Here is a 13,030-nt window from a genome sequence, read left to right as displayed (position 1 = left end):
ATAGTCCCATCTAATTAAAAAATCCACAGCAGCACATGCTCTTGTCCTCCCCCACACACTGTAGATTCTTCATTAAATGCTCTCTCGAATGTTGAATTGAAAACAGTGAGCTAATAAGAATGGTTACAGGCTAGATCATTTTGGAAGGAGAAGTGGGTGCAGTTCTACTGTTGTGTATTGCATGGATGTTTTTCTTTACATTCATGATTCCAACTTATTTGAAAAAACGAACATTTGTAATCTGATGTTTTGAAGTTAATATTGTTTTGCTTTTACAGTGAGAAATAAGACCGGTCCTCACCTGCCCTGGCTGGGAATGGTTTCTCCCACTATCCTGCAAGCCTTCTCTGAATGAGTCATCCAGCCCAGCGCTCATTGGACGGGAGCGCGCCGTCCCGAGGGATTGCCTTGCAGTAACGGCGCCAGCAGCAGCAGCAGCGGCGGCGGCGGCAGCAGCAGCAGCGGCGGCGGAGCGGCCTTGCTTCCATTCACAGAAACATTGGTATGCCAACCTGCTATTTCATTCACAGCCAGGACTATGAACATTGCCTTTTGTCCCTTCCAGTCTTCTTTCTTTTTTTGCTCTTAAATTAGACCCCCCCGTCCCTTTTGTTTCAGAGGGGAGAAGGCAGTTTTTTTTTTTTCTGCCTTCTATATTTGCCATGTTGGGGAGGGAGACTGCAGTGCGAAATGCAGCAGAGTGAGCGAGAGCCGAAGCTGCTCATGAATGAGCGTCACTCTCTTCCGTTCTAGAAGGCGAGAGGACATTTTTTACATGAATGGTCTGTGTTTGTGTATGCGCGCTTCCTTTCCTGCTGCCACGGTGAGCGCAGATGCTTCATCATCACCGGCAGTGGTGCGACTGTCCTTTGCGCTATTTTTTTTTTTCCTCTCCTTTCTTCATTGACTCATCCTCGTGTTGAGGAAAATGACGTCCATAGCGGATTTATTTGGGTTGTATCACCCTCATCGCTGTAGTTGCCTTGTTTGAGCTCCTAGCGCTCAATTTCAGATTTAAGATTATGATGGGGATCCACGTTTGATTTTAGTGATGGATTTTTTTACGTTAGTGTTGACGAATGTAGTTTAGTCGAATTATGTTCTTTTTAATTGCGTTTTATGTACGTCTACTGAAGTGAGTGTTTTATTAGCTGGAAAGCAGTTTAACTACCACCTCATAAGAAATATTTTTTCAAATACAAATATTTCATGATATTGCACAATTACGTTTTAGAGTGAATTCAGACAATTCCCAATAGATGATCAAGCTACCTCACGTTATTCCATCCATATGTTTGGAAAAATAAATTGTGAACTAAATTGAAACTTGAGTACGTTATAAACAGCTGGAGGATTTTACTAACAGATTGTTTCTAGAGTGCTGTAAGTGGGAGATTTTTTTTCTCCCTCCGTACCTCCCTCCCTCCCTCCCTCCCTCCAACAGGAAGTGATTTGCAGTGTTCAGCAAGCCTTTTGTTGAGAAGGTTTTCTCACATCAGTGAGTCATGCTCCAGCTCTGAGCCGGCAGCAGCTCGGCAGGAAGGCAGCAGCCAGCCAGTGCCATTCTGTCATCGTCACCTTCGCTGCAATTTGTGGATTTTTGCTTATTTTTTTGGGAGCCTGAGAAATCGTTGTTGGAAGCAGCAGCGGCAGCTGAAGCCTCACCAGTGGAAACCACCACAACAGCAACCTCTCCATCCTCCTCTGCTTCGTTTCCATGGATTTCCGCCGTGTTTTTCTCTCTTGACTGCATTGAAGCGCCGGATTTTACCAGTCGGGAAATCGAGAGAGGTGGCCTCCACCGTCGCCACGTCTGCTGCTGCTGCCATGTTACAGGAGAGGGTAATCATCGCGGCAAGGAGGCGGGCGGTGCGTGTCGCTTGAGGCGCCGTGAGAGAGAAGAGGCGAAGGGTATGCTTCACCGCACCAAATACAACCGCTTCAGGAATGAGTCGGTGACGTCCGTCGATGACATCGTCCACGGCCTGTCCATGAACCCCAAGGTGTCGGCCAGCCCCGAGACGCCTTATGCTCCCCCGGCGGACGACCAGCCCCCGGCCGCTCCCGGCGCCGCCGCCGGCCACGACCACTCGGACGATGGCGGTACGCCCCTGTGCACCCTCATCAACAAGGTGTCCAACCTGAAGTTCAGCAACTCCAGCAGCTTGCTCGGCATCAAGGGGCTGCCCTCAGCAGTCAAGGACCTGGCAGTGGCCAAGCTGCAGGGTGGCGGCGCTTCGGTGACGAGCGTGGCGGCCGTAGGGGCGGCGGCCTGCCTGCCAACGCTGGAGCCTGCCACCGGCATGAGCAAGAAGAGCAGAGCGGACGAGCTTCTACCCGCCGGCGAGGACTGGAACCCCGGCTGCGGTGGACCGGTGGGCAAACCTTTCAGAGGGTGGCTGCACTCCAGTGAGAAGATCTCCGGACCAGGAGTGACATACATTGTTAAGGTAGGGAGGTGGCGAATGTTGCTCATCCATTTTCGGGCATGTTTGGCTGCTGAATATGAGGTGAAAAAGCAGACTACACCCCGGATTGCTCACCAGTCATGACAAAAAGAAAAAATTCACCCTCAAATCCATCCATTCTCTATTTTGCCAGTCAGGTTTTGGTTTGCATGGCTAACAGGAGCTGAAATGCCAAAATAGAACATGATACAATATTTTTTCTAAAAAAGGGGCAAACATGACACAATAGTGTCAAATTCTCTGAAAAAGAAAAACCATCCAATGAAATATTTTATGTGAATATGATGATATCACACCTAATAATTATCGATAACTGTTACAGATATATAGTTTGGATGTATAGTATTGGAAAAAATACATCATGGGCCTAAATTGTAGCCATTCCGTGGCAAAGCTTCACGAAGCACTACATTTCTAATGTGCCTGGTTGACTCATCATCGGCCACCATATCAGGAAAGCCTCTTGTAGAAGGTCATCTGTGGGTGATAGCTTCGCCCTCTGTGTAGTGCTTTCGTAACCATGCCGACATCTTTATTCCCCCGTGTGCTGTGGCAGTATTAGCTGAACAGCAGGGGTGAGGGGGGAAGAAAAAAAAGATGATGCAGCGTCTTATGTCAGCGGCAAGCATACATCATTTGGAAGAAGCACACGTTGGCGCTGAGCTATGAATGTCATCATGCCGCCAATGAGTCACCGGCGGGACTGATGATGCCGATGTGTGAAGTGAATGCAAAATGTGATGGATGGTCTTTCTTTTCTTTTTTAAACTATAAATGTTTTTTCTTATTTGAACAGGCAGCTTAAGAGAACAAGTGACAAGTTGTCACACAAAGTGTCCGTGTGCTGCGCCGCGTTAACCGTATTAAGGCCAGTCAGCGTCAATAAATGCGTCTACCATTTTGGACTTTGGGTCCTGTGAGTTTAACGTCGCTTCAAATTAGCGTCACATGGTTGCCCCTTTCACCCATCATGTGCCATTAGTCCCAATGGACATTGATCTCCTTCACAACATGCACGTCAATGAATTATGGCAGACTTTCACAGCTCAGTACCCCAAATCAGGCTCGAACTTTAGAAAATACATCACGACTAGTCCTATCATGCGCATATGGCAGATTATTTATTCTTTTAGTTGATCATAAAATTGGCCTCCGTCGTGTGATACCTCGAAATAGGTTGATACGATACCTGGTATTTTTATTACTGTTATTATACCAATTTGTACATTTGGAAAAAAGCACTTATTAGTAATAATTGATCTTTTCGGTTTATGTAGATGAACAACAAAAAAAAAATTTGTTTAACAAAATCAACGTGCCGACAAGCACACTTAAAACATATCCTCTTGCCGCCAATTCCTTAATGATCTTGTTTCCTTGCTTTTGGCGAGGATAAAGGCTAAATGAAGCGGCAAGGGATGGAGGAAATTTTTTTTTGTTTACAGACCTGACAATGAATGCAACGCTCATCATCAGCACAAAGTGTTCCCGGCTTGTGCCCTGTGTGAGTAGGTGGCTGCTAATGAAGAGGATCTCATGAGGCGTAGTAACACGCCGAAATTTGCTTTTCTCTCTTGATACTTTGTTCTCCATTTGGGCTTCAACTTTCTCTCAATCGTGGTGTGTTCAATATAAAATGCAGTGGCTCCTCCTAGAAAACAACTGAATGAGTAAACTGGGCGTTATTTCTTGTGCTGTGAAACCGTTTTTACATCATTGTTGATGCTTTTGTCATGTCAAGTTTTGCTAACCCCTTTGTGTCACTTCTTTCCAGTATCTGGGTTGCATTGAAGTTCTTCGATCGATGAGATCTTTAGATTTCACCACGCGATCTCAAATAACAAGGTGAGTCTGTGTTTTAATTTTAGAGCTTCACCTGTTACGGCTGGACGTTACGAGGCGTCACCGATGATGATGATGATGATTGGTTGCAATCAGAACCTTTTCAAGTCCTGCTTTGTTTTCACGCCGTGTCGTGGACGCCTCTATTTATATCGGTGCAACTATTGAACGGCAAATTGACAGTGATTCGCTTTGTGCCATGTCTACTTTTCTGCTTCACTTGCATTGATGTCAGCCAGTAAGGCGGCGCACCTCTCTGCTTTCGAGAATGCTCGCAAACATGGAGATTACATTCTCTGTCCTTGAAACTACCTTCTGTGACTTATTGACAATATTGTTGCGAATTTTTAGAATAATATTATTATGAGTACTACATAATATTCATGTATTGATACGATTGTCTCTCGAACCCTCCAGGGAGGCTATCAGCTTGGTTTGTGAGGCTGTTCCAGGCCCCAAAAGCGCTCTGCGGAAGCGAAAGGTATGTAGGTGGGAAAAAGGACAGCAAGGGTGGGGTAAGTGTGTTCAGGTTTAAGGAGACGGATGAGGTACACAGTGAAAGGCAAGAAATGAGAGCGTGGGGAAGGCAAAAGGGAAGAAGCCAAAAAGTATTGTATGGAGCATATGTGTCAAACTCAAGGCCCGAGGGCCAGATAATAATTTTATGTGGCCCGTGAAGACAAATTTTGCCTCGACTTTGTGTCATTACTAATACTTCAAATTGTATTCACTTAAAAAAAAATGAATAGAAAGATTGATTGCAATTTTGATCATCATTCGTATTTTTTTTTTTGATATTTGAACAGATTGTCCAAATCTTCTGATTAGTCCTTCATGAAAGCAGACCGATTTATCTTAGTCACGTATGCAAATAAAATGTTGGCGGAGGGGAAGAAAAAAAAACATCGTTATATATTCATTTAGAGTCTATTCATAGCATCACTTCTCCTGCGCGTCGTCTTCCTTCCATCCTTCCTGGCCGGAGACGGACAGATAACATGTCCTGTTAACGAGAGCAGGGAAATGATGAGACGCCGTCTGTACGTGTGCGTGTGTGTGTGTGCACACGCGTGTGGCATGCTGCCTCCCATGCTGCATTCATTGCACACGGCTCCTCAATGACTCAGACAGCACACGCGCTTTCTACGCCGACCTGCATTCTGTAGTCCTCGTTCAAATGCCAACGTAGACCAAAAAAAAACGCAACGCTATTTGCTCTATTTCACGTTATTTCACTTGCGTTCACGTTATTTGGGTCGTGGCCGAGAGGAATAACAAGCGCGCCGCAATGATGTCATCTGGAACGCTTTTGGCTAATTTTATCCTCCCTTCTATATTCATTCATATCAACAACAGTTCACAGTCGCACGTCATTAGGCACAGCATGTTCCCCCCCCACCTTCTAATTGTATTTTTATTTTGTGTCAGCCACCATCCAAAGCTCTGTCCAGCATCCTGGGGAAGAGCAATCTGCAGTTTGCCGGCATGTCGATCAACTTGAACATCTCCACCAGTAGCCTCAATCTAATGACGCCGGACTGCAAACAAGTAAGCCGGGAAATCGGTACAAGGCGCTAAGAATTTGGAAAATAGTTTGTAGTCATTCACCTTGGCTCCTATTGTTTACAAACAATCCAAACAATCCTACACCTGCTGTGTTTGTTTTATTGTGCAGATCATAGCCAATCATCACATGCAGTCCATCTCCTTCGCATCCGGCGGCGACCCCGTAAGTATCACACACACACACACGTGTGTCAAAATTGTTACAATACACATCTTAGAACAATTTTGTTCATCTCTCAGGACACAACGGACTTTGTTGCCTACGTGGCAAAAGATCCTGTTAACAGAAGAGGTATGAATTGTCCTTTAGCTCTTGTGGTACGCTAATTATTTAATTAGTTAATTCTTGTCCTGGGTTCTACATTAACTGTGTCTCAATAACCCAAGGCTTATTATGTGACTGTTTGGCCCAATCTGACCAGTACAAATATAAAGAAGCTAATGCTAAGATGCTAAATTTGAAAGAATCATATTTGAAACGTATTACAGTGAATATACAGGGCCGGTGCTGGTTCCGGCGATGCCACCGCCGCGACAATGGCTTCATGTCGGATCCTGCTGTCTCTCCCTAGCGTGTCACATCCTGGAGTGTTCGGACGGGCTGGCCCAAGACGTCATCAGCACCATCGGCCAGGCCTTTGACCTTCGCTTCCAGCAGTACATGCAGTGTCCTTCCAGCAAGCCTTCCGCCACACATGACAGGTGAGTACCTTGAGTCTGTTCACACCTCCATCGGGACATGTCATTAAAAGGCAAATATGAAAATTTGGCATCAAACGTGTGTGTAAGAGACACAGGTCAAGTATATTCTAGTATGGGACGGACTGATACAAGTATGTACTTATGCACAGGGTGCTCAATGTGGAGGAGTTGCCATGGACGGAGGAGGAGGAAGAGTCTGCAGAGCATCCATACTACAACAACATCCCCGGGAAGATGCCGCCCCCCGGAGGCTTCATCGACGCGCGGCTGACCAATCAGAACGCAGACGGAAGCCAGGTGCGTTATTTTGGAGAAGCCCAATGGCAGACCAACAGTTCCAAACATAGCAAAATGCAGATCTTCTACATTTAGATGGGCTCAAACTCTGTGGATCCGAACTATTACCAAGGGCGACACTGTGGGGAAAACTGGACAGAGGAGAGAAAGTCTACCTTCATACAACAAGGTAGTCATTTTTTTCCCCCCACATGTATTGTTTTAGCCATGCATTTCTATTTTACCATGTATGACTGTTCTTCTCCAGGTTCCTTGGATATAAGCAGTGAAAGCAAAGGTCCGCCGACAAAAACGGGCGAGATGCCCACGTACATGAACACCCAGCAGATCGACGAGCAGGTCTTGGCGGCGCTGCAGGCCGAGGCGGAGCATGTGACCAAGGGAATGGCAGCCGCGGCAAGGGAGAATCCGCTGACGGATCTCTTTGACATGAGTAAGTCCTTCATGGTGGCTCCAAAAAACTTGCAATTTAAAAAAAAAAAAATGTTTTTGTTGTGTAGAACCCTTCGAGGACGCCATCCAGGCGCAGCCGCAAGCGCCCTCGCAGGTGTTAACGTTGCACAAGGCGACGTCAGTGGACAACTCCAGCCCGCTGCTGGCGCGCTCCATCGCTTTCCGGGCGCAGGAGGAGCTGGAGGGCCAAGCGTGGTACCGCGGCAAGATGAGTCGGCGCGATGCCGAAAAGCTGCTGCATGACGACGGCGACTTCCTGGTGCGCAAGAGCGCCACCAACCCGGGCTCTTACGTGCTCACCGGTATGCACAACGGCATCGCCAAGCACTTGTTGCTGGTGGACCCTGAAGGCACGGTGAGCCTCACCCAAAAAAATCATCTAGCCATTTTCTGTTACACCCTGCCCTGCGCTGGTTGCTAGGCATTTATTGACCAAACTAAAATCCGTCTTTTTATTTTCAAGGTTCGGACGAAAGATCACGTGTTCGACAGCATTAGCCACCTGATTGGCCATCACCGTGACAACAACCTGCCAATCGTGTCAGCCGGGAGCGAACTGTGTCTGCTGCAGCCAGTCGTATGGAAGCAGTAATTGCGCCCCCATGTGGATACGGGAAACTCTGAACTTTCCTTCCTGCGGTCTCCGAAACTTGAAGCGTGAGGGAAGCTGCTAAAAAAAAGTTTTTAGCCCGGGTGACGCTGAAAAAAACAAAAGAATATTTATTATAGAACTGTTATTTTATCGTGACAACTGAAATGCTATATTTTTGCGAAGACACAGTATAGGACACCCACAATATATTGATTTGGTGTTTCAAACGATACGATACGATACGTTCTTGTAGTTTAGACAAATCAAACCTAGACAAGGTGCGGACCAGAGTATTTTAGAGTATGAGAGCTACAAATTTTACGTTTTGTCTGCCAAGCACAACCACATTTCTACTGAGAAACGAAACAAACCCGCCAGAGCCCCAAACTCAAGAGCTATTCATAAAGAAGGAAGATCTGAGTGCGTAAAAAAAGACCAAAAATTATTTTTTTTTCTCTTAATATTTAGTTGTTTTTCAGAGAGGCCCTAATACTCCTCCTTATGTTGTCTCACTGACTTCTAGAAATCGTAAAGTTGACGGCCTTTATCTTTGGCTTTTGTGTGCCAACACCGTAAAATAATCCCGCATTAATTCGCACGATTTGGGTTCTTTTGTACGTGTTAGTGATTGGTTTTGGGCTGGGGGGGGGGGCTTTGTTGACATTGTTTTGAACACTACTGTTTTAATGACCACACGTAAATAGTACAATCACAGCGACGTCATTTGCTTTGTGGCCAAAGACACAGAAGTAAAAGAAGCAGGCCCCCCTTTTTTTACTTCGCCTCATTTCCTCACAATAGTAGCAACAACATCATTTCTCAGCCCGTTTATTAATAGCAAATGGATGCGTTCAAGTGCAGTCGAACCAAAATCAGCATGTGTTTTGATCAGTGGGTTTTGATGAGACCGATGCAATGTAATGCCTGTATTTTTGCTGCAAGAGAGCGTGTACAATGCATATTTGTCACATAACACAAACACTCAACAGAATTGAGCGGTGTCGGGGGGGGGGGGAACAATCTCGGGCAAGTTTAGCGTAATAATTTCAGAGAAATCGTCAAAGTTGGCCACTTTATTGATCACTTTTTAATGTATAAATGATTTACATTTGTGTTATTTTAAACAAAAAATAAATACAAATAATATGCAGGTGCATCTCCATGAGTAATTTGCCATTAAAAACAAATATACAGTGGCTATAAATTGCCTGTTTAAATGTCAGGTTTTTGTGATATGATTTTTTTTTTGTCATCTCGAAAACGTGGCATTTAAAGTGTGTTGACTTTGACAGAAATATTCAGAAATAATTGTTTAGGAGGGTTTTGCCCTCTTTTCAAACTTATTAGCTTCCCATTATAGACTGGCCTGTTTTTTTTTTTTCATTCTCTCATTTTTTTATCCACTCCCATAGAAAGTGTGCAACTTTCAAACATGCTAATTCTGCAACAGAAAATCTCATTTTTCGTTTTGCTTTCTCAAATCATTTCCAGAGACATGGAAAACAATACTAAGATTTTTTTTTTAATATTAATTTATGGTAACTGACCTTGATATTGAAAGAGACGCCCTAATCATGTTCTAATAATGAAAACTACACTACTTGAAATGGACAGTGACAATTTGAGAGAGGGAAAAATTAAAAGTAAAAATTTACAATAAGAAACTAAAGGTAAATAATAGGAGAACCTTAGCGGGGATTTCTGTTGATGAAAATGTGCCTTTTCTTTGTACAAACTACTGGATGTGTTTTCCTTTTTTTTTTCTTCCTTCTTCAAAGTGCAATAGGTGATGTTCAATATGGAGCATGCCTGTTCTCCACTTGTGGACCTCGTGTTTTGGCCCTGCTGCGTATTGCTGCTCGACAACTCCCTCCCTCCCTCCCTCACTTGTTATTATTGTTATTATATACCTGGAGTGTAAATTTAATCATTTTTCCCCCAATGCTATACAAGTAGAAACACAAGAGTTGACTATTTTTTGAATGGTAAATGGGGAAAGTGACAACAACGAGGACATAAAAACAAAAGTCCAGATGTTTACAGATTTAATCTTTTGGTTGTATGGGTTTCACATTATTCTGTATGACTGTTGGCAATAAAACCGTGAATGTGTAGAATTTTGGCTTTCTAGTACTTTTTTAAAAACACTTCATTTTACTTTAAAATTGCAATTTATGTTTATACAGATTTTATTTAAGTGAATATTTCCTGTACCATTTAATTTCTGCTACTTACGGTTTGTTTTTAATATTGCACGCTTCAATGTTGATAATTTGTTGATTAATAGTTTTCAATTCTGTTAATAACTAAATTTAGTCTTTTTTTAGTTACATTAAATGTTTTATTGTATTTATGACCCTATTTAAATGCATTATTTTATTTGATTGTATAATATACATTCATTTTATTTTATCTGGAAATGTTTTCCATTTGTATCAGGCCCCTGACCCCCAATATTGTTTTCATGCACTTTTAATGTAATATCCTTAACCTTGAATATTTTTATTTTGACAGACCACATTGCTAGTTTATTTTGAAGAGGATGACCCTGAGCGCATCACAGGGACAGTTCGTGACCTCCGCTGCCCACATGAGGTAACAGCCACAGTTTTACGCTTCACATCCACATTAAAAAAATAAAATAAATCATGCCTCTCAAAAGTGTAACTTCATGCTTTTAAAGGTAATTTCATAGGTAATTTGATTTAATAATATAATAGTTTATCCATCCATTTACTTCCTTTAACAACCAGCAGGTGGCACCCTGGCATCATGTCTTTCATTACTGCAGCTCCTTTCATTCAAGCATGTGATGCTGTTGAGCTGTGCAGTCAGTTAGTGCAGAAAGAATATAATAAATAGGTTGTGATCGTTTCAAACAATCACGACAATAATGCTACATTGAGATTATTGGAAGATGCTGACATTGGTTCCTTTAATACATGTAAGACTGCGTTTACACTAGTTCTTAATGCAAGCGAGTCCCATTTAGTGTCTATCTGATTTGTGGAAAATGTTGGTTAATGGCAAAAACTTGTTCTGGCCGTGTACACTGTATTTGATTCAGAGCTGATTTGAATCAATCAGCTTTATATTGATCCTGATTTGCATTTGACGTTCTGGGATCATTGTATGTCTTTTTCCCGCTACTTTTCAGTAGACTATATCTGATCAGTCCTGTCTACACTACAGACACATTCGCAACTATCTGATTCCGAATCTGATAAGGCCTGATTCAGGTCTGAGGTTCTGACATGCATACATGCATTTTCCCCACTTCTGTTAGGTAAAACTGTTTACACTGCAATCAAATGATTTGAATTCCCCTAGATTCTAAACCTAATTCTGATTGGATCAGAGAATGTCGGAATTGACTCTTTAAGCAAGTAGTGTGTATCATAAGATATTTTCTATTGCAGTGGCCCAGAACCTCTTCTGGGCTTTTTCCAAAGATCCCATTTCTGGACGTTGCATTGTTTATCCGGATTTGGATAGGATGTGCCTCACAGTCAATGTGTCTTTCAAGGAATTGAACGTTGTAGTCACTTAGTGGGTCAAATCCAGAGGTCACGGTGTCACGACCGCCCTTGCCTGGCCTCTCACTCGTTCCCGTCATTCTGGAGGAAGTTGTCAGCATCAGCACCACTCGGCCCCGCAACCACCGACACCTTCCCGAGTTCAGAGTCCGCCTCCACGTCCGGCCCCGCCTGCCTGCTGCCTTGCTGGTTGTGGTTGTTCTGGCTACTCCACGACTTGCTCCGGCTCCGACTAGCCTCCAAACATTGCCTGTTCCCACTGCCCGGCGTCGACGTTTTGCCACGATAGCAAAGACAGCAAGCCAAGCCCAGGAAGGCCCGTCTCATCTCGCGGCTGGCCAGCGTGTATATGACGGGATTCATGGCCGAATTGAGCACGGCCAACCCGATGAACCAGTCGGCCTTGTAAAGGATGGGGCAGCGTCGACGCTGCTCGCAGGCCACGTCCACCAGGAGCAGCACAAAAATGGGCGTCCAGCAGGCGATGAAGACCCCCACCACGATAATGACGGTGCGTAGCAGCGACATGGCGTGCTCTGAATTGCTATGCTTGCTCACCTTGCGGCTACTGGACTTAACCAAGATGTAGATGCGTCCGTAAAGCACCGACATGGCCAGGAGCAGCACCATGAAGACAATGATGCAGAAAGCTACGTACTTCTTGGAATACAGGGGCAGAATGGTGGAGCAGTCGGGGAGGTCGCCCAGGCAGTTCCATCCCAGGATGGGAAGCGCCCCAAAGGAAATGGCGATCAACCAGCACGTGCCGATGAGAAGGAAGACCCTGTAGTTCTTGTTGGAATCATAAGGCCTCATTTTGATCATGGTCAGGTGGCGCTCGATGGCGATGGCCAGAAGGCTGAAGATGGAAGCGCCCAAAGCCACGAACATGCTGCCCTCGCGCACAAACCAAAGGGCGGGTGACAGGTGCAAGGTCCTGTCGCCGGACAGGAGCAGGTTGACCAGATACGCCACGCCGGCAAGCATGTCGCACAGCGCCAGGTTGCCGATGAAGTAGTACATGCGGTTGTGGAAGCGGTGGTTCCGCCAGATGGCCACCAACACCGTCAGGTTCTCCAGCACGATGAAGCCGCACACCACCAGGAACAGGAGCGTCTTAGTGTCCGGGGTGCCCACGCCGGCATTGGCGTCCACGCTGGGCCGGTGGTCCAGCTTGCCCGTGTAGTTGTAGTGCAGGTAGATGCGAGGATCAATCATTTTGAAGTCCGAGGGGTCTGTTGCTTGTTCCTCTACGGGGAGGACACGCCAAAAGAAGTGATGCTTCTACTCGGATGCCTTTTTCCACTTCCTGTTTGCTCAATGCATGCAGCAAGCTTTGAAGTCTTGGCGTATGGCCGCGCAAGAGCGCAAATGAAAAACAGACACATGGAGTCGAGCAGACTTACCAGGAGAACTTTGGAGGATTCAGTCGATCCAAATATGAAGTGCAATCATGTCATTTAGCTTCAGTTCCACTTCCTGCAAATCATACTCCCCATAGACAAACTTCCCCCAAGCTCCTCTTGCTCCGCACCGCGCACACCATCGTCAGCCTCTATTTTTTTCCCTCCTCC

At 45.0% G+C, this 13,030-nt stretch overlaps 2 protein-coding genes across 3 annotated transcripts; one reads left to right on the top strand and one right to left on the bottom strand.

Annotated features, from left to right (window-relative positions):
* The first annotated feature begins 1,459 nt into the window (after positions 1–1,459).
* shc3 (SHC (Src homology 2 domain containing) transforming protein 3) lies at positions 1,460–8,995 on the top strand. Its single transcript, XM_061294019.1, has 12 exons — positions 1,460–2,450; positions 4,243–4,313; positions 4,728–4,791; positions 5,739–5,858; positions 5,986–6,039; positions 6,117–6,168; positions 6,449–6,578; positions 6,728–6,875; positions 6,951–7,044; positions 7,123–7,308; positions 7,376–7,683; positions 7,792–8,995. The coding sequence occupies exons 1-12, from the start codon at positions 1,914–1,916 to the stop codon at positions 7,918–7,920; spliced, it is 1,893 nt and encodes a 630-aa protein (XP_061150003.1). The 5' UTR covers positions 1,460–1,913; the 3' UTR covers positions 7,921–8,995.
* A 1,411-nt stretch (positions 8,996–10,406) lies between these two features.
* Positions 10,407–13,023, bottom strand: LOC133163800 (sphingosine 1-phosphate receptor 3). Of its 2 annotated transcripts, none has more exons than XM_061294021.1 (2): positions 12,863–13,023; positions 10,407–12,765 (listed from the first exon to the last, which is right to left on the bottom strand). In XM_061294021.1, exon 2 carries the CDS (start codon positions 12,672–12,674, stop codon positions 11,520–11,522), a length of 1,155 nt encoding a protein of 384 aa, XP_061150005.1. In that variant the 5' UTR covers positions 12,675–12,765; positions 12,863–13,023; the 3' UTR covers positions 10,407–11,519. The 2 variants fall into 2 exon arrangements, with proteins under 2 accessions (XP_061150005.1, XP_061150004.1); XM_061294020.1 differs by having other exon boundaries at positions 10,407–12,706.
* Positions 13,024–13,030: the final 7 nt, after the last annotated feature.

Source organism: Syngnathus typhle, linkage group LG12 (genome assembly GCF_033458585.1).
Source record: "Syngnathus typhle isolate RoL2023-S1 ecotype Sweden linkage group LG12, RoL_Styp_1.0, whole genome shotgun sequence".
Taxonomy (NCBI): domain Eukaryota; kingdom Metazoa; phylum Chordata; class Actinopteri; order Syngnathiformes; family Syngnathidae; genus Syngnathus; species Syngnathus typhle.
The sequence above is the reverse complement of the archived record's forward strand: the minus strand, read 5'-3'. Positions and strand labels throughout refer to the sequence as shown.

Coding starts and splice junctions, on each gene's coding strand:
- shc3 (XM_061294019.1), top strand. CDS start 1,914: ATGCTTCACCGCACCAAATACAACCGCTTCAGGAATGAGTCGGTGACG. Junction 4,314..4,727: donor ACGCGATCTCAAATAACAAG/GTGAGTCTGTGT, acceptor CGAACCCTCCAG/GGAGGCTATCAGCTTGGTTT. Junction 7,309..7,375: donor GACGGATCTCTTTGACATGA/GTAAGTCCTTCA, acceptor TTTGTTGTGTAG/AACCCTTCGAGGACGCCATC.
- LOC133163800 (XM_061294021.1), bottom strand. CDS start 12,674: ATGATTGATCCTCGCATCTACCTGCACTACAACTACACGGGCAAGCTG.